Source organism: Hylobates moloch, unplaced genomic scaffold, assembly GCF_009828535.3.
Source record: "Hylobates moloch isolate HMO894 unplaced genomic scaffold, HMol_V3 SCAFFOLD_10, whole genome shotgun sequence".
NCBI classification, from domain to species: domain Eukaryota; kingdom Metazoa; phylum Chordata; class Mammalia; order Primates; family Hylobatidae; genus Hylobates; species Hylobates moloch.
The window spans coordinates 93,974,215-93,994,749 of record NW_026652285.1 but is presented as its reverse complement, the minus strand read 5'-3'; the positions used below and the strand labels follow the sequence as shown (position 1 = coordinate 93,994,749).

Here is a 20,535-nt window from a genome sequence, read left to right as displayed (position 1 = left end):
TCTTTAGGGGCCAGCACTGCACATTTCAGGCCGTGCTGCCTGGAAGACCCCTTCCCTGTTCAGCTGCATCTTGGGACAATGGGTACTGGGGCCTGGCTTGCTCTGGAAAACTCCTCCTTAGCTAAGCCCTAAGCCACAACTCAGTGGCTCTCTGCTATCCACGGATCCTGCATTGAGAACCCCAACTTCAGAGTCACTGGGTTCCCTCTGCCTCTTCCCTCTTGTTCCTAATCAGACTGGTAACTGAAGTGGGGGCCTGGTGAAACCTCCTCTTGCCCAGCCTCCTGCTGCCGCTCCCTTGTTTGACTGGCAGGCGGGGGCTGGAGTTCCTGGCAAAAACAAGGAATGAGAGCAGGCTCTGTGGAGAGCATGACTCGGGGGGAGGGCTGCACTTGCCCTGGCCTCCTCCTCACTCAACGCTTTTCTCTGGCCTCTCCGTGGCCCCTCCCCAGAAGCTAGCTCCTTGGAAGAAAGCACAACTATGGTGGGGGCCAGGCGGGCTTTGGAGAAAAGAATGTGGGCAGGGGGAACTGAAGGCTGCAAGGACTTGGGGGGCTTGATATGGCTTGGAATGGGGAATGGGTTGGCTTAGCCTCAGATGGAGAGAAAGTACCACTCCCTGAGATGGGCTGCAGTGCTCGTGGGCCTGGGAGAGCTGGCTAGAGCAGCAGATGAGCCAGGAAAGACGGAGAACAGTGGGGGCCTGGCTGCCCAGGCCACACACCAGGTCAGTCTTTTCGGAACTCACGGGCTCGGCTGCCTCTCAGCCGCTCAAGGGCTGTCTACTGCACCCCCCACTCCAAACTCTTGGCATGTGACTCTGCTTGTCTTCGCTTGGCACGTTCACTGAACAGACCCAACGCAAGACTCAGCGGGCCCGCATCTGTGGCCCCTCCTGGGCTCCCCTAACCCCAGGTTCTTGATCTCAGCAGGTTCTTGATCTCAGCACCCTCCCCTGCTTAAAAGCCTGCCCTGCCACCGCCTTGGGGAGACCATCCTCCCAACTCTGCTGCTGCAGCTGCAGCCTCACATGCTGGGGTAAGAAGGATCCCTGGCGGGAGAGAGGAGAGTAGGGGTAGAGCAGAAATGCTTCAACATGAACTGATAGAAATGTCCCTATTTTGACTTAAACAAGAACGTTTTGCCTCCCACTCTGCCATATGTGTGTCTTATTTAGGCAGAGCAGACCCCAGGACTGGGTCTCAGCATCACTTTATGTTATCTGGGGTTCCCAGCCTCAAAGCCTGGCAGAGCCACCAAACTCCTATTGAAAACACCCCCAGCTAAACACCACTTCTGGAGATTCTGACTCAGGCTCAGGAAATACCAGGAACATGTGTATTTTTAACAAATATCAGCGGATCTGGAAATGCTGGGGGTATTTGGGACCAGTAATTATTCTTTGACTCATCATGTCTTTGCTTGTGCTTGTCCCTCTACCTAGAATGCCTTTTCCACCAATGGAAATGCTACTTTTCCTAAAACAAAACAAAACAAAACAAAAAAAACCTATAGCATCACCTCCTCTAGGAAGGCTTCCCTGATTTTCCCCAAATGGAGGTTCACCACTTAGGACCTATAGAACTCAAGTCTTGCCAGGCTTGTTTTATAAACACTATGTAGGCATCCTCTTTTCCCATCTGAGATTACAGATGGGCTGTGCCTAGTCTGCACACGCACCCACCACACCCAACATGCCTGGCAGCTCTTACCCGGAAAGATCGTTCTCAATCACCATCTTCTGCAGCCCAGCTGAGATGCTGCTGCTGCCAGAGCCCGGTGTGGAGGCCAGGTCGTTGGTCCCTGGGAGCTGCCCACTACCTGGGGTGCTCAGTGCTGTGTGGACGTCCCTCAGGATCCGAGGCAGGGGTCCCAGTTTGGATACTATGCTCTGTAAAGGCACAGCAAGAGGCAGGTGTGACCTCCTGGGACCACACGGGTAGGTTGTATGTGCTGCAGCCACTATGGCTCAAAACCACCGCGGAGCCTGTCAGAAGTGCAGATCCCCACCTGCTGCCAGTCAGAGCCACTGGGTCTGGGAGGGGGGTGAGCCCAGGAATTGGTAAATCTACATTTTTAACCAGCTCCCAGACATTTCTGGGGCAGGAGTGGGAGGCCCACAGGGGGAGATGCTGACCTAGTGCAAGCCTCTCCTTCGGTTTGCCCTGCCCTGGTGCCTCCGCAGAGAGGAAAGCACACATGGAATCCCAGCATTTCCACACCTCCACCTCTCCATCCAGAGGCTTCTGTGACAGCCCCTCTCATATCACTTACTCCACGGGATGGGCTGGGGCCTGACCCACTTTGGCACCTGAGCCCCAGTGGAGATGGTCCGGGCACATAGCAGGCACCCTCAGGTGCTGGTCAGGCAGAAGGCAGTGCCTGAACCCATCTGAACCTTGCTGGCACGCTTTAGAGGACTTAAGGGGCAGAGGATTCTAGGCTGTGGGGACACTGCCTTCACCTGTTTATGCACAAGCTTCCACAGAGGTCTCTGTGAGAAAACAAAGTGTGAAAACTCATGCAGGCAATAGAGCACACAATTGAGAGGCAAACAGTTGTGTTTCAAATCCCTGTTGCACCCTATCACCGGTGTGACAATACTGATCACTTTCTATTCTTCCTGCCTGGTTGTGCAGAAACGTGGACAGCACAGAGGCAAGGTAAGTGGTGGCAGTGACAGTGACTAGTGTTGGCTGCAGTGCAGGGACTAGAACTGGTGGAATGTAGGGTCTCGGCCCTCATTTCCATTTCTCCCTCCTGTGTCTCTCACAGCCAAAGGCAAGTGGATACAAATGAGCAAAAATGATGGCCTTTGATTGCAACAGCACCTAATTCTAGTGAAAAGTCAGGACTAACCTAAGTGTCCATCAATAGGGGACTGGTGAAATAAATAGCATTCATACAATGCAGTCATAAAAAGTCCCTGGCGGTGGTGCAGATTGCACGGACAAGCAAAGAGGCCCACAATACAGTGGTAAGAAATGCACACAGCAGCATACACAGTATGTTCTTGCTTTAAAACAAACTGAAAAAGGAAAGGAGCTCTATGTGTGTGCGCCTGCACGTGTGTGTGCGCTTACACATGCACAGATCGCATCCAGAAGGCTGCATACCAGTGCTCTGAGCGGTCACCTCTAGGGAATGGGACCAGGAGGCATGAAGGGCCTTCCAGGCCAGTTTCAGCGCCTTACAAAAGTAAGCTGGTCCCTTGGAGCCCTAGAAAGCAACAGATATTCGGGAAGTAGTTCCTGGTAGACCCAGCCCTTAAGTCCAAGAACTAGTTGCTCACTGTGTGGGCTAAGGCTGGGGATCAGTGAAGTCTCAGGCTAGGGAGGGCTCACTTCAGGTGACTGCAGCAGTGTCAGAGGTGTCTAGGGAGTAACCTTGTCAACTGATGGTCCAGGGCAATCCTAGAAAGGTTTTCAACTTCCTGCTGGACAAGTGGAGGTACAGGGTGTTGAGTCATCTTCTTCATACAGGTGGATTCACGATCCAATTCTATTTCTCACATGCTCTGGCAGGCAGCACAGTGGCGCTTGTCCACTAAAGGCTGAGTGCATGCGGAACACCCCAGCCCTAGTACCCAGAGTGGGGCGGCCTTGGCAGATACTGCCAAGTGAACACAGCATTTGCCCACGGAGAAAATGGGGCCCACAGATCCCCAGTGTGTTCTGACAGGACCTGGCCTGATCATGCTACATGGGCGAACTCTCTGCCCTCCATGGTAACTCTGGAAAGGGGAACACTAAAAGCCCGATGGCAGCTTTTGGCCCCACCTCCGCCCCACAGCAACAGGTACCTGCTCCAGCTGGCTGACGGCCTCCCAGAGCAGTGAGTGCAGGCTGGAGAGCTCGCGGCCCAGGTCGATGTAGCCCTCGAAGCCGGCTGTATTGGAGAGGGTCTCAGGGTTGGAGATCTCCAGCAGGAAGCGCTGCATGTTGGTCCACTCATGCTCTAGGAACTGGTTCATGAAGGACATGTATTCCTCCTTGCTGCCAAATCTGGAGAGAGGGCAGCTGGGTGAGCACTACTGGGCCCAGGCAGGCCCTGCCCAGGAACTCCCTCCACTGGGACACCACCACCCGCTTTCCCCACTGTGGCCGGCTCCCACTCCATTCACTCCCCAAGTCAGCTGAATATGCTCGGACCCAGGTCACCAGAGCCCTTCTTGCTCATGGTAAGTCCAGCAATCCTTTTCTGAACCTTTTATCTCAGGATCTGGAATGTTCTGTGTGTGTCCCCCATACACTGCCTGTTAACAGTGTCCTTCCGGTTTTCCTCCAGATTTCACTGCCCTGGTATGCAGATGATGCTCAATCCATGCTCAACCCAGGTCTCCCAATGAGCTTTCAGACATGTATTAATATATCCGCAGGCACCTCCCCTGGGAGTCCCTCCTACTCAGCCTGCCACACCTGAAGTCATCGTCATCACCCAAACCCATGCCCTCCTCCCGAGCTCCCTACCCTAAGTGGAGACCCCACTACCCATACAGATACACCTGAGCCAGAATCTCTGGCAGTTGTCAACTCCTCCCTCTTCCTCGTTCCCAAATGGCACGGCCCACTGATTTTGCCTTCTAATCACCGCTAACCTTGTCCCTTGCAGCCACTGCCTCCTGTACCCCCTCCCCTCCCTGTGAATTTTCTGCTATTGTTGCTGGAACCACGGCTATGCTCTCCTTTCAGGTCTCCTGGCTACCATCCTGCTCCCTCCAACCCATCTGCCCACTGCTGTCAGGGTGAGCTTTTCAGGATCCAGAACAGAGGAAGGCCATCCTCTCCCTTGTTTAAAACCCTCTGGTGGCTCCCACAGCCCTGTCTGGCCTTCAGGTCCCTGCTGTCCTCTTAGGTCTCATCGCCTGCTTCTCCTGACCTGGCACAGTGCATGGCCCTCCCTGGGATGCCCGGCCTCTGCTCCTCTTGAGACAATGAACGCCTCACCCTGACATGCAGTTGGGGGATCATGTCACCCTGGAGGCTTTCCTGTCTCCTCTCCCAACAAGCTGAGAGCCCTCCTAAGAGGCTCGTGTGCGTCTGTCCCTGCTCTCCTGCTCATTCCACACATCTCCCTGGCTGGAGTGCCACCAGGGCTGATTCATCTTGGTACCGTCAGAGCCCAGCACACAGATGGCCCCAGGACGGGGCTCAATCCACGCTTTGAGAATGAACAATAGTGAGATGACCCAGCCCTTCTACTTCTGCCCACTTGCTCTAAGGATGCAGCCGAAAACACCAACAGTGCTTTATCAGCAAAGAAAGACATCCTGATAGCCTGACACCAGGATGGTGGTGCCCAAGCACAGGGAATGGGTTAAGGAAATATGGGCCAGTCCCCCTTGGAGGAATATTAGTCATTTATTTCAAAACAGGGCTTAATGAATGTTAAGGGATATGTGAGAATCCTTATAATAATACACTAATTCAAAAAAGCAGAAGGAAAAAAATGTCTCATGTCGTCACCTTTAAAAATTAAGAAACATACCAAAATGACATATACCTTGAGTAGAAGGATAGGGTGTGGAGATTTTATTTTTTAAAAAGTGGGAAGGAGAAGGACTGAGGATGACAGGGACAAAACCAGGGCCTGTTTGTGGTCTCTGCTCAGCTTGGGGGCAGAAACACCCCCAGGGCCTGCCCTGTGGACACCAGCCCCGCCCGACTCTGCCTGGTGAGGGAGGAGGCACTCACTTGGCGAAGTTGGCCAGGTTCTGGGTGACCTTGGCGATGAGGGTGAGGGTGCGGGCAGTGCGGTCATCAGGGTACTCCTGCAGCAGGTTGAAGAGTGAGGGCGACATGATGGCTGGGCAGAGGAAGCGCAGGAAGAGGGAGGCGCTGATGAGCCGCTCACTGATGTCCGGCCGGCCGCGACTGCTGCACTCCTGCCTCCACGAGGCAAACACCTCTTTCAACTCCCGTGGGAAGACACTGTGTAGGGACAGACAAAGGTGGGCTTGGCCGTCAGGCAGGGGCCCAGGACAGAAGTGCACAGAGCAGGAACCTGCATTCCAACCTTGGCTCTACCCCGCCAGCTGCGTGAGATCAGCCCCGCTGTCTGAGCTCTGAGGACACAGCCAGCTGGGGAGAGCAGTCAGTACAGGGTGGCTGGAGCAAGTGCCCAGGCAGGAGGAGAAGTGGGGAGACCCAGGCTCCCATTGGGCAGTAGGTTATCAGTGAAGGGCCGGGCAGGTGGGATGGGAGGAGGCATGAGGAGCTGGCTCTCCGTCCTAACTGGAATTAACTGCCAAGGGCCAGTGCTGAACCGCCTCTCCAGCTTCTGGTCTGGGCCCTCCCCACCTCTCTGCCAGTGTCTACTTCATTTTTCAACCCAAACAGCAGGCATCTGGGTCTACGGGGAAGTGAGGAAATCAGGAATAGACCACTATTCCTTGGGTTCCCATCATTGGCTTTGAGACTAATTTCCTTTGCTTGAATAATGTCATAGATATCTGGGATTTCCTACAAGCTCAGAAAGATCAAGAAGATGGGACTACCCCTGAACACAGTGGGAGAACACAGCTCTCCATTCTCTAGATAGGGAGGGAAAGGGAGGTAGTGACTGCCCCAGGGTGATGGAGCGAGCCGGCAGAGCTGGCCCTAGACAATGGGGCTCCTGGTTCCACTGGGCATCCTGGCCTGCTGTGGTCAGGCCCACCTGGACAACCCTTAAGTGGGTTTCCTATCTTTTTTCCCTAAAAGATGCATCTCCCAGCCTGGGGCAGGCCAGGCCCCAGTGGTCCCTGAACTCAGTCTACACTTGGCTCTGCCATGACCTCAGGGTGATCTGACCAAGGCCCTAGCCCTCCTGGAAGGCTTGGGTTTTCTCTCCCCTAAACTGAGAGCAAGGCCTGCCCTGCCAAGCTCACCGAGCCATCGTAAGGCTAAAACCCCAAGGCTATAATAGGCTTGACCAACTTGAAATTTCTTTCCCCACAGGCCCAGCAGCCTGCTCAGCAGGCTCTCCCGCAATGCATGCTGGCTGACCCATCAAGGGCACGCCTAGCGGGTAATGAAGGTGAGCCACCTTTAGCCATGGCTCTCACAGTGCCTGGCACAGAACTGGACAGGGGGCAGGTGTTGAGTGGTGACATCTATCAATGGTCTTGTCCAGAATGGAGAGGTGCCTCTGACAAATGCCAGAAAGAGGAAATGGAAAATCACTGTCCACAAATATGTTTTCCCTGAGTCACATGCCAAGCCCCCCCTGGAAGAGGGGGGAGGGGGGAAAGCATAGCCCAGCTGGGAATGGGAAGTGTGTTCCCAGAGTTCAAGGCCCTGTAGTCGCTCTCCTCCCCCCGGCCCAGGGGTGTGGAAAGCTGCACATTTGTGGCCCATCTTGAGGTGCCCATTTGGCCCAGGCAAGCACCTTGTATAGCCCAGGGGCTAAGTCCCTGAGTGCCAACCCTTCTAGCCCTGCCCATTCCCCCTGCCTTTTCTTGTCCTTGGGGAGCAGCAAACACTTCCCTGGCCTTCCTGCGTGCCCAGTCCTGAGCTGATGGGCTCACCTGTCCCCAGGGTGCCCCGGCATTCGCAGGAGATATTTAGGCACAGACACAACCCTATCCTAATAGGATCAGGGCTGCGACAGAGGGTACCTAGGTGTGGCCTCAGAGCAGGAAGGGCAGGAGTGTATGCAGGTGAAGGTGCAGGTAAGTGAAAGAGACGACCCTAACAAGGAGTGAGGTAAGGCCAGGGAGAGAGTGGTGTCAGAACAGGCTGTGGACGGAGGCATGGGTGGGAGGGGGCTGTAAGCCCTGAGGCTGGAGGGGGACACGGGTTAAACCTGGGCAGCTCCTCTGGGGCGAGTATGAACCCACTGCTTGGGCTGACAGCAAGGCCCTCCCGGACAGTCCTGTGTGCCACCACAGAACGAGGCTATACTCGGCACCAGGCTGGCTGGCCACCGCACACATACATCCCAGGAGCAAGCCGGTGGCCGTGAAGTCGGCCTTACCGCAAGTTTCTCCGGGACTGATTCTGGCCCTGCTGAGGGGCCTGTCTGAGCAGCCCACTGCTGCATGCCCTGCTGCTTTCTGGGGCTGGCAGAGCCTGCAGACCCCGTCCTACTTCAAAATCTAGTCCTTTCTCTTTATTCTCTAGTCCCAGCAAGAGGCCTGCCTGGTGCTCAGGCCCCCAACATGCCCCTGCTTGGCCCCATCACAAGGCTGTGACATGAGCACCTTAGCTCCCAGGGACAGGTGAGGAGCCTCAGGTGAAGCCATCTGCCCACCCCAAGTGGGGGCCCACACAGGGCCTGTCAGTCTCACTCCCACTGCAGCCCAAGCACCCCCAATAGCCCCTGGCACACGAAGGGCGCTCCCTCATCACCAGAGATGGTGGACTGGCGTGTCCAGGTTCTTTCCATCAAGAAACCACAGCAACATGCTGAACGCTGCCCCACCTGAGAGCTCAAAAGGGACTTGCCAGTTGACTGGCAAGTCAGTACAACTCAGGGGCCAGGCGGCACCAGGCACACTGCGGGTGCCAGACACTGAAGGACAGGATGGGGAAGGCGACAGGGTGGGGAGACCTGGGCACCGCACTGACCAGTAGGAGTTGATGATCTTGCAGAAGGCTAGCTCGCAGCACATCTTGAGGTTGCCCTGGTGCTCTGGGAGGTCAGCGGCCGAGCACTTGCTGGGATCCACTTCGCAGTTCTCATCTGACTCATACAGTGCTTTGATGAACTCACCTATGGCCAAGGGGGCAGGGAGTGGGGAGTGAGGACCTGGCGGGCCCTGCCCCACCCTCTGCCCTGCTGCTGGCCCACTCCCTACCTAGGGCATCCTGCAGGTACTTCTGGCCCACTAGCTTGAGGTACTCCTCGATGGCCTTGGTGGCCAGTGTGTTCTCCCGAAAGATGAGGTGCTCATTGTCCCCGCAGCGGTCCACCTCTGACATCATCAGGTCTGTCAGGAAGTCCTGGGGAGGCAGGAGGTGGGGAGAGCGGGACTTGAGCTGGCCTGGCACGGAGGGCCCTAGGATTCCAGACCCAGCCAGAGAAGTCCTGGCATTTTGAGGCTGCTCCATCACCAAGCTGCGGGGGTCCCGGAGAGGAACAGTATGCTCACCTTTGGGGGCTGCTGGGGAGTGTGGGCAGGGCAGGGGCCCCCAGCCAGGGTAGGAGCCTAGAACTGGTGACAGTAGAGCCGGGTCTATGGATGGAGGCAGCCTGAATGAGAGCATGCCACATGGAGCCACAAGCCCCCACCACCACAGAGAATGGACTTATTTCCATGTACAGCCCTGATCAGGCCTGGCTTGGTGACCACAGCAGGACTTGCCTCTCCCCCCACCATCAGTGCCAAAGAGGACAAATGAGGCTGCCCTGTCTCATGGTAAGAATGGCCACCAGTATCCACCTATGACTCTGGTGGGGGCTCCCACACCGGACACAGATGCCTTCTGTGCAGCCCCACTGCCCAGGGAGGTCGTGAGCCACCATGCTCAGGCAGGTGAGAGCAGGAAGTGATGTGCAACTGGCTGGAGAGGGAAGGTGGAGGCGCCACTGCCCACTTGGCAATCCGGGGTAGCAGCCCCTGGCCCATCAGGTCCCACACACAGTGTTGTGGGAAAACCCCCGCACAGAAGCCCGAACCCACACCTTCCCCCCACTCTAGCAACCATGCAGATACTAACTCCCTCCCTCAGGAGCCCCCACCTCCTTGTGCTCACAACCAACCTGTGGCTTGGGGGAGGGGAAGAAGATAGGAAAAACTGTCATAGTTTCAAGGGAAGGTGACAGTCAGGGCAGGGGGCCACCTAGCACAGAGCCTGCGAGGCGCCCAGGAGGGGTAGACCCAGGCATCTGTGCTCAAGAAATTCCTCACTCCGACATGCACAACCTTGGGGTCCTTTAAAACAGAACTGAGATCTAGACACAGGAACCCAGGCTGCACAGCAGAGGCACAAAGGGACAGCAGGGGCCAAGGGGAAGCTGTCATTGGCTTCCTGGGGATCAAGTGGCCTGAGGACCCCTTCCTGACCAACAGGCGACCTCTAGGGTCTCATTCTCTGAATATACTAAAGCGGGGGTCAGAGCTGCATCTCCCCTGGGGCTCCCCCAGGGCTCCCGCTCAGGACCGCAGCCTTCCTGAACTCCTGCAATGACAGCCAGGCCCCAGTGCTGGGATGAGAAGAACTTCCTGAGAGCCAGGACCCAGTAAGGGGGAAACCAATGCACACACAGCAGGAAAATGACTTGTCCAAGGCCACACAGCCATCTGGGGCCAGATCTGGTCCAAGTCCCTTGCTTCCCAGACCCCATTACTCCTCTAGTCGTGGAGACAGAAGAGGGGCTAGTTCCCAAATATTCCAGGGGTGGGGGCTTAGGTACCTGTCACCCCAGCAGCACAAGTTACTTTCTATGCTTCTATCCACTGCTCCCCAACCTCACTGAGGGCCTTTGGGGTTGGCTGCAGCCCTGGCTTCACCTCCCTCCACAATGAGCACCTGGACACACCTATCGTTTCAGGCTGCTTCAGGGAGGAATCCGCTTCCCAGGCCAGCCCCAGCCCAGCCCTGGGGACCAGGTACTGAAACATCAGACACAACTGCAGAAAACAGTGCAGCCTCTGCAGCCCCCGTCACTCCCTCTCTGGTGCCCATGGGTACTTGATTCATTCCGTTTCCCAGCATACGTCCCCAGTGTTGACCAGCATGTTAAGGACAGGGCAGTCAGAGCTGGCCCAACGTGCAGCCTAGCCAGCCAAGTCTGAAGGCTGGGGGAGAAAGTGAGGGAGGAAGTAGCTGAGCACTACAGAGGAAAACTGCTCCCCATCGCAGGTCCAGGGGGAGGAGGTCCCCGCCCCAGCCCTGCACTTGCAGCATACAGCAAGTTCAAGAGGGAGGGGGGCTGCAGAGGCTGCTGAAGCTTCCAGCCATGGCCTCCCCTTCCAGGGCCTCTAGCAACAGGTGAGAGGGTGAGGGACCTCCACGAGTCTTGTGCCCTGGACTCTGCCCTGGGGTACCTGGGGTATGGCTCCCAACTGTGCCTACTCGACCCAGGGCTAAGAGCCTAGGACCTTGACACAGGGTGCCCCTCAGCCACCTGCCACTTGGCTCACAACACACCACTGTCCAGAGGGCAGATGCCCAGTCCTTAGCCCAGCACCAGTGTCCACCCATGCTGCAGAGGCCTCAAGTCCAGACCCTGTTTCCCACCCTCTTTGGCCAGCTTCCTGAATGGCAGGTGGCAAATGTAAAGAGAGAAGGTCACCTTCGAGGCCCACAGACCATGCTCTACTGCCTTCCTAGGGGCACCCTGGTCCAGGAGCCCATTTGTCCCCAAACCGGGTAGGTGGGCCTGAGGCATGGCCTGCATGGAGGGTTGCTGGGCCCATCTTCGGGAGCGGAAGGTGAAAGGGGTCATGGAGATGGACACTGAGCACCTCTGGCCCTGAACTAGGACTTGCCTGGGTGGGTCTCGACGATTCCCCCTTCTGTGAGGCTCTGGGGTGGGGCTGGCTAACCCTCGAATAGTACAATTTTGACTGCGTCTACCTGTGTGAGAATCTGTGTGTCTGGGTGAGAGTGTGGGGTGAGGTAGAGCTGTGAGGGAGGCTCATCTGTGCATCCTGCTGGGGAGGTCTGCCAAACTCCATACCCCACAGGGGACGTGTGTTTGGCTCACTGGGGCTGGTGGCGTTGTGGGACCTGTGAGCTGGGAGAGCCGTGGCCACCCGGCCTGTTCCCCTGGCAGCTCAGGGGGACGGTCCTCTGCAGCAGTGGTGGAAGGCACCTCAACCCAAGCCCACTCCCTCACTACCAGCTGCAATCCCATCCACTGGCTCCACACAGGCCTCAGTGATCAGCTCCAGCCACAGAGCAGGAGTACAAAACCCCCAGCCCGCGACAGAACTTTTGGGTTTAGGGAGCCCATCTGGTAGTGACCGGTGCCTCCAAGGCCTCCGTTAGGCCTGAAATGTATGGATGTGGGGAAGGGCAGGTAACCCAGCACTGTCGCCCAGCCTGTGTCAGGAGCCAAGGGGCCTGCACGCACCTTCACCTTGCCCGTGCTCTGCAGGATGTGCACCAGGGCAGATGCCATCTCCTCCTTGGTCTTGGCACTGAGGATGGGCTCAAGGGCTGCACATAGCCCCAGGTAGTGGTTGGTGATGTGCTCAGCGAACTCTTTGTACATCTCCATGGGCAGGATGGTGATGGTTTGGTAGCGCGCCTTGATGCGGATCATGGGTCCAGGGCCCTTGCCGCCCTTGGGGTTGGGCGTCACCACCGGGTACCACTTCTCCACGAACTGCCGCCCGGCCACCGAGGCAGCAGGCAGGCTCACCAGGCCCAGGTAACTGTTGCGCTCCTTCTTCTTCTTCTTGTCGGTCTCCCGGTACAGGTGGACAGTGACTGTGCGCAGAGGCGGCAAGTTGTGGAACTCGAAGTGCTCGCCCCAGAAAACATTGTCCGTCTTGAGCTTGCCCGTGGTGCGGGCATAGAGCACATCGTCCAGGCACAGCTCGCACAGGTACTTCTTCTTGGCTGGCAGGTCCTTGGCCTCGATCACCCACAGCTTCAGGATATGCTCCACACGCCGGCTGTTGTCCTGTATGTGCACGGGAGTCCAGGGTGGTCAGCTGGGAGTGCCACGTGCAACCCCCAACCAGCCCAGAGCCTGAGAGAGTCCTCAGACCCAGGAGGAGCTCTGAATGTGGAGGCGGCAGTGGGCGCCTAGGCCCTGAGTCAGGATGAGGCAGGGCATGATGGACAAGGGCTGGATCTCTGGTCGACCTCACAGAAGCTCATTCATCTCGGGCAAGTGACTTAACTGGAGCCTTGGGTTGCTTGTCTATAAAACAGCACTAAGGTAAACCCCCATCTCATAGAGGGCGAGACTGAGAGAGGCCAGCACAACGCCTCGCGCATCACAGGCTATGCCATTATTAACTCTTCCTTAATATGCTGGTCTGTACTGTCACTTAAGAGGCAGCTATGGTGACCAGGACTTGGTCAAGCCCTCAAGTTGGCTAGGGAGACAGATACAGAAGCAGGGATTATAGTGGGGGCTCTCAGGACCTGATGCGGGAGCCCAGGGGCAGTGGGAACACAGAGAGCACCAGCCTGGGACAGGGGTCCTCACCTGGAGGAGGGGCAGACATCTAAGCTGGAATGGGAAGATGAGCAGAAGTCGGCCAGGGGCTGGGGAGTAGGGACAAGGGATCCCAGCAGAAGGACCCCAGGGTCCAGCACTCATTTCCCCAGCCCAGCCTCAACGTGTAGCTTAGAAAACAGACACACACAAGCACCTGTCTCAACCTGGTCAACTCAAACGTCCCTTTCAGAGTCCACCAATATTGTCCACTCGGGCCCTGCCTCCATGCAGGCTAACCACCCCCAACCCCAGCCCACACCAGAGATCGTCTCTCTTGCTTCCTCATATCTGAGCCTACCTTCAATCCCCCATGCTTTGGTGAGAAGGGCGCAGGCTTACCTTGTTGGGATGCACTGCTCGCCGCAGGTTCTCCATCCACTTATCCCGCTCAGCTGCGGACCGGCAGGAAAAGCACTTGCTTCCTGATGACGTCGTCACCTGTGGGGAGCAGGCAAGACAGTGTTATGAGGGAAGGGACCACAGCAAGGGCAGGCAGTGATGGAAGAAGACCTTGGAGGCTCAGGGGACTCTGGCCATCAGGTCTGCATCACAGCTTCAGGAAGGAGCCAGGACAAGGCTCATATGTTGCCTCTACTTCATGTTTTGCAGGTGGTACACTGAGAGCCACTGTCCCAGGGCAAGTCAGCAGCTGGAGAGTGGCCCCGTCCTGCATGAGCAGGCTCCTCACTCGTCCCTCAGTGCCCTCTGTCCAATAGGAAAGCACCTTCCTAACTCTAACCTCCCTCTCCCTGAGATGGGAAGAGGGAAGGAACAAAGACCTTGCCCAGGTCAGAGGGCAATGCTTAACCCGAGCGTACTTTCCCTAAAGACGGAACCACAAGAACCAAGGAGACAACCAAAGGTAGGTACCAGAATCCCCTCAGTCCTCAGCTGACATCTCTGAGGGTTCTCTTCCGTCAAGCAGCAGTGACAACAATGGTAATATAAGCCTGATATTCTTTATGCCAGACTGGAGAAATGAGACTCGGACTGTTTGGATGTGCCAGGCCCTAGGGTCCCCAGTCCCTGACCCTTCTCCTTCCCTCCCTGTCTGACTCTCACTCATCCTCTGGTCCAGCTTAGACATCTCCTCCAGGTAAGGGAGCCAGTCTGGGCAATTCCTGCTGTGTGTTCCCACTGCCCCCAGCAGCAGACCCGGGGCTCTGCAGGGGAAGCACACTCCTCACACGGCATTCGAGGGCCTGTACCCTCCTCAGAACCCCCTGCTGTGAACCAGCAGACAGGGCCATCTTCACCCTATCCCTGGCAAGGAAGTCAGAACCCAGATCAAGCCTGGCTCGGCCAGGAGTCCTGAACCAGAAATGGTCCCCAGTGGGCACAGGGTATGGGGCAGGTGCCAGGCACCATTCTGTTTTTTTCCCCAGGGCTGGGGGTACCAGGAGATTGTCACACTAGTCCCCAAGTGGCTGCTTTTCATTACCAGGCTCATTCCTCTACCAGAGAGCTCTCCTAGTTATGCATGATTATTGGGGGTAGGAATCTTCCCAGAAACTGGTAGGAAGCAATATGAATAACTGCAGAAGCAATCAGGAACTCCCAGGAACACCTGCAACAATAGTAACCCTGCTCCCAGCTTGGTCTCAGCCTTGCTGTGTGACCTCTGATGTCTTCGTGCCTTCTCTGGGCCTCAGATCCCCTATTTCCTATGAGGGACTGGACAGGTCATCCCCAGGTGGGTCTCTGGCTCTCTGCATTCAAACCTCAGGTCGCAGAATGCCAGGGCAGGACAGATTTGGGCTCTCATTGTTCACAGCGGGAAACAGGCCCAGACAAGGAGAGACTCTCTGCTATCCACACTGCATTTGGGAGGTGAGCAGGCTCTAAGACATGGGCTCTGGTGCTTAAGAAATTCAGGCTTTTCCCCTACTCACTGTCATCCACTGGGGGCCCCAGCAGCTTCATGCTAGCATGGAGAACAGGTGCTGGCCCATTTCCAGAGAGCCTAGAGAGTAGGAAGGACAGCCTCCACCCCAGCTCCACCAGGTCTCTTAGGAGCTGAAAGCTATCGGTAAATACTAGCCACTGTCCCCAAGAGCCTGGCCACTATCCCCAAGACCCTGGCCCCTGCTGAGGCCACAGCAGACTGGACTCCAAGAGGATGTCTGGAGGAGACCAGCCAGGCCAGGAGAGGATGGGGTATCCACCCCAACCCCTGTGATGGGACCCACCTCGAAGCAGTAGTCCTGGCCAAGGATGCTGCTGTGCACGGGCTTGATGACCACCTCTTCCTCCATGCTGAGGTCCAGCGCCTCCACCGCACTGCTGGGGCTGAGCAGGGACTCGTGGGAGCGAGACTCCTTCAGCCTCGGCATCAGATGGGACCTGGGGTGGCAGTAGCTGTGTCAGGCTGGGCCCCTGCAGCCCGGGTCAAGCTGGTTGCCACGTCCCACCCATCTGCCCCGGCCCTGCCCCTTCCAGCAGGCAGCCACTCCTCTCCACTCTCTCTCCTTTCTGTCTTAAGACAGATCTGGGGGCAGGGCTGTCACAGAGACTGGTGGGAACCTCCTCCCCACTGCAGGAGTCTGGCTGGGGGCTCAGCCTCTCAGAGAGCAAGAAGGTGAGGATTAGGGGGCCACTCCGGGGTTAATATTAGCAAGTGAGACTGCGGGGCTGGGGCCAGCTTGGCTCCTGAGAAGTCTCAGAGACCCAAGGAAAGCCTGCCTGACCCAGGCAGCTGTCTGCAGTTCTGGGCCCTTTCCCATTTCCCCTCTCTTTTGCACTGGTCCTTGTCCAAGACTGAGCAGTCACTCTGTCCCAACATTTATCCAGCATACCACTGCCAACAGCCCTTCCTCATACGCTGTCCCACACCACCAGCCCCACACGAGGGAGAGCCACAGGGACCCTGCTGCTCCCATCTTACAGATGAGGACAGCTAGGCGAGGCGAGTCTCGAAGCAGAAGGGATGCAGCAGTCTCTGCACGGTACCCAAGACACACACTCCATCGGGGTCCCCATGCTGGGGCTCAGGGCCCAGGTCAGTGGCTCCGACACAGGCACAAAGAGCACAGGGCTGATGCCACCTGGCACGCAAACGCAGACCAGACCTGGGCCCACTGCTCCCCTGCTGTGTGGCCCTGGGGAAATCGTTCTCCTCTGAGCCTGTTTCCTCAGTGCATCACATGGAAAGCATTGCAGACGACACCTGCTCTAGGGTTAGGTAAAGTCTCTCCAAAGTCAGCAGCACAGAGCAATGTCCTCCTAGAGCCCCCAGTCCCCATGGTGGGACAGAGGAAAAGCGTGAGGACAGGCTGGGCCTGCTAAGACCACCTCTGGTGCAGAAGCTGAGCCCTGCTTGTGTCCAGGGCTCAAACCCTGGGGTTGGTGAAAAACCTACTCCAGGCTTAGCCCACATGGACCTCCTACCCCCAACGCCCTATGCCCTTTGGCTCCTCGTTCCAATGGTCCAAGTGCTCAGTCCATCATTCTCTCCCTGCCTCACCAAACCAAGACCCCTACCTTGGGCCATGCTGAGGCTTGGCCCCTGACCTTGAGGGGCTCGCAGCTTGGCAGAGCCACCAGACACTTCCCTGTAGGGTGCATACCCTGTACACTCATTTCTGCGACTGCCCCGGGTCAGTGGGCTGAGGCCCACTCCGTGGGCGCTCGAGAATCCAGAGGTGAGCAGGAAGAGCCCTGCTAAGAGGGACTCAGGCTGACAGTAGCCACCCTCCCACCCCAAGCTCCACATCTCCATGGCAACAGCCTTCTGAGCATAAGAGCCCTCCCCAACATGGAGTCGCATGCTAGACGCCGTAAGGAGTCAGAGCTGAGGGAATCCCAACCCTCAGATACCCCACAGAGGCCAGCCCAGGAGCCCCAGTCAACCGGCTCCCTCTGCCTCTCCACACCCAGCACGAAGCTGGCCTCTGAAAGCAGAGAGAATGGGCAGAGCCAGAGGAAAACTGTGAGACAAGTTCAAGACAGGGGGGAACCCTCCCCAACTCCCCCAAGGACTCCCACCTGGGGCTTCCCGTTGTGGCCTAAGCCCGTGGACAAGCCCAGCATGTGCCTCTGCTCCTCTGAGGCACTCTCCCCGGGAGGCCCAGTTCACAAAGGGGCACTGGCCTACCTGCCACGCCACACCACCACACTGTCACACCGCTGTGTTGGAAGAGGCCTCTTCTCCTGATAATCCCTCAAGGCCTTGCTCGAGCAGCCTGGCCTCCTCCCCATCACGGCAATGACCAATGCCGTGGGTGGGCCTGCCCTCCCTGGGCTGAGATTCCACCTGAGCTGCCCACCTCCCAGGGAGGACTCCAGGCCTCCCTCCCACATGGGGCTTCATACCTCAGTGGAAAGGACGCCCTGCCTGATAGTAGGGAAGTCACCCTGGCTGGGAAGGGCTGGGACCCATAGCCCCATAGGCCTGACGTCTGGAACCCAAAACCCAGCCCACAGGCTGGGATTGGGCTGCTTCCTGGCCCAGCTTGGAAAATCTCTGCCAGGTAAGGATGCTGGGAGCCAGGGAGGGTGGGGTAGGGATCCAGGAAATACAGAGCGGGGAGCTGGTGAGCTAAGGCCGCCTCCTGCCTGGGGCGCATGAATGAGCTGGCTGTGGAGAGAAGAGGCGAGGCATGCTTCAGCAGGCTGGGCCTGCCCAGGGAAACCCAAAGAGACCCTGGTCCTGCAACCCAGGAGCCCAGCAGGCCCAGGCCAGACCCCAAAACAGCCAGATCCTGGAGTCGGTGGTTGCAGAGCCCTCCCCTTCCTTCCCCACCATGTCCCACAAGCATGCTCTGGCTGACCTGGAAAGGATCCTGGCAGAAGAGAGGGCTGTAGGGAAGCTCAAGGCCCTTAAGACACCTTGGACTGGCCCGGCCTACCTGGGCAGCCATGACCCTCCCCGCTTCCCTGGGGGCTTCTGCACGAGGTGGGATGTAAAGCAGAGGCTGCATCCATCCCTGCAGCCCAAGCTTTCTGGGAGGAAGAGGAATAGGGGCAGGGCAGGGGCAGGGCAGGCCCAGGGAGGCCCCAAGTGGTTCCCGCAAGGTCTACCAGGCTATTCCTTCCTGGATAGTACAGCAAGCGGGTGGTGGAGGCAGGGCCAGTGGACCCGTACTCTCTCACTCATGTTCCTATGCATTTCCTTCCTGACCAGCCTGGAGTCTACAGGCCCTGACACACAGTGTCCTCGGTCCCTCCCTCATCTGGGCCCAGAGGGAGATGGTCTGCTATGACCCTGCCAGGGTGTGCCCATGGTGGTAGCTGATAAGATGAGGGGGCTCAGGAAGGAAAAATGGTCATTTGGTCACTTCCTGAACCCAGCAGGACCAATTCAAGGCCCAAGAACCGCCTCTCTGGGAAGCCAGCCCTGTCCTGTGCCTGCAGCAGTCCCTGGCCACTTCACGGCAGGGACTGCCTGCTCCATCAGTCACCCAAGGCAGGCTTCTCCCCCACCCTGGCTTCATCCCATGCTGGCATTGTTGGGCCACTTCCTTTTTCACCTCCAGCCTCTGCCTTGCCAAGCTAGGGAAGCGGTGCATCAGAAGCAGGGCAGAAGATGGGTACCAAAGACTGCCCAGACTCCAAGGGGGCAGGGGTAGACTCAGCTTCTCTACCCGGGACGCTCAGGTGAAAGGAGGGGAGCAGGCACTGGTCTCTACCTCACTCTCATTCCACTCCCAGGAAGGGATGCTTGTAGGCACCCACCTCTAGTCAGCACAGGGTGAGCACCCAGCTGGTCACTTGCACATCCCTTTTTTCGTATTTCAACTGCACACAGCCCTGCCAGGAGTATTTATCTACCCATTTTACAGAAAGGTATGACAGGGTCTGGGAGGAGCAGTTACTTGAGCTGCCCAAGGCCCCCTGCTGGGATAGGAACCAGGTCAGTCCAGGAGCTATGCCCACAGCTGCCCTATGTGGTGTGGTATCTGGGGGCTGATGCCCCTGTATTCAGGGCTTCTGCCGTCCCCTAGCCCTGGGTCAAGTCCCTCTCTGCTGCCCAAGACTGGGGTGGAAGAGAAGGTGGCCCAACTGCATGGCCCACAGCACCCTCCCGACCCTGTGCCTAGCTCAGTCTCATGACGGCCTTCCCTTCTGACCTCTTGTGGTCCTTGGAGACTAGAGCTTTGGTCCCCTAGGCGAGGTGGCACCAAGGAGGGCAAAAGGCCTTCACATGGGGATTCCAGCCCTGCAAATCACTTCCATGGCCCAGGTCTGAGCTACTTCTTACAACAACCCTGCCAGGATGTCGCACATCTACTACATACAGAAGAGGTCTCAAACCGGGGCGTGGACTCCACACTGCCTGCCTCTCACCACGGCAGAGCTGGCAGCCCCAGGCCAGGCTTACCTTGGGCCATGCGTCACATGAACCACCACACAAGTCACCTCACAGAATCACCACGAGCCCAAGAGGCAGATGCTGACCTCATCCCACTTTACAGGGGAGAAACTGAGGCCTGCCAGGGAGGGCAAGAGATGTTCCCAGCATCCCATCTTTGATCTAGTGTTGCTGCCACACCCAAACCTTTTGGGTCCATTTCCTCATCTGAAAAAGGAGGAAGGAGGCTTGCTTCACCCAGAAAACACTGGCAGCCGGCACACGCTGAAAGTGCTGTGAAGACAGCGCCTTTGGGGGAGGTATTTCCCAGCCCTTTGAGTTGTGGGGGTGAAGGGATCCCCTCTTGAGACCACAAGGGATTCAATGCCAGCCCCAGAACTTGGCACTCTGAGCCACTGGCTGGCATCTACCTGCCTGCTCCACCTGACCAGGCTCACTCTCGCAGCGGCCTGCCTGCTGGGCCCCTCCATCCCAGGAAGCGGGCCCCAGGCACATGCTGTCCTTCCCCTTTCCTATCCAACCTTCAGCACCCAGCTTCAGTGCCCCTTCTTCCCTGAAGCCTTCCTGGGCTCCCCTGGGCAGACAGCCATATCCAGGCTGTGCTGGGAAGGTCTGTCACAGAACTGGCTCCTTGTCAGGCAGGGGGCTCCTTGTGGGTAGTGTTGGGTTTGGCTGGCTCCAAGGTCCAGAGCCTTAGAGTTCCTGGACCAAAACCCCAATACGCCAGCAGCCAAGGTCAGCTAAGCTCAGAGGGAACGGGAGGTCAGCGGGGATAAGGACAGTCCTCCCTCAGCCTGCAAACTCTGGTGACGTGGTTGTTCCCTTGGAGGAGGGATAAAGAAGGCCTGAGGGTGGGTCGTCAGGGCAGCTGCCTGTTCAAGGCCAAGTCCCAAGAGCAGCATTCCAATGTTCATTCCACAGTCTCCGGGAAATGCCCCTGCCCTGGCCCTGTCCAAGGATGGGCCGCTTCCCCCATCCCTCTCAAGGGTTAGGAGGCTCATCATACCCTCTGTGGCTGCACCCTGCTCCCCACGGCCCCAGCCCTGAGACCCTTCTAAACATGGGAGATCACTAGCCCCATGACAGCGCTCCAGGGACTAGAGACCCTTTACCTGTCCTCG

General features: G+C 57.5%; 1 protein-coding gene across 13 annotated transcripts in view; it reads right to left on the bottom strand.

Annotated features, from left to right (window-relative positions):
- DAB2IP (DAB2 interacting protein) overlaps positions 1 to 20,535 on the bottom strand; it is a 217,058-nt gene that overhangs the window by 13,018 nt on the left and 183,505 nt on the right. For all 13 annotated transcript variants that reach the window (XM_058446092.1, XM_058446091.1, XM_032165031.2 and 10 more), the window contains 8 exons: positions 15,294 to 15,447; positions 13,444 to 13,542; positions 12,004 to 12,558; positions 8,780 to 8,924; positions 8,550 to 8,694; positions 5,694 to 5,930; positions 3,803 to 4,004; positions 1,713 to 1,891 (listed from right to left, as the gene is read on the bottom strand). In XM_058446092.1, coding sequence (XP_058302075.1) covers positions 1,713 to 1,891; positions 3,803 to 4,004; positions 5,694 to 5,930; positions 8,550 to 8,694; positions 8,780 to 8,924; positions 12,004 to 12,558; positions 13,444 to 13,542; positions 15,294 to 15,447 — 1,716 coding nt within the window. The remainder of the gene's footprint in view (positions 1 to 1,712; positions 1,892 to 3,802; positions 4,005 to 5,693; positions 5,931 to 8,549; positions 8,695 to 8,779; positions 8,925 to 12,003; positions 12,559 to 13,443; positions 13,543 to 15,293; positions 15,448 to 20,535) is intronic.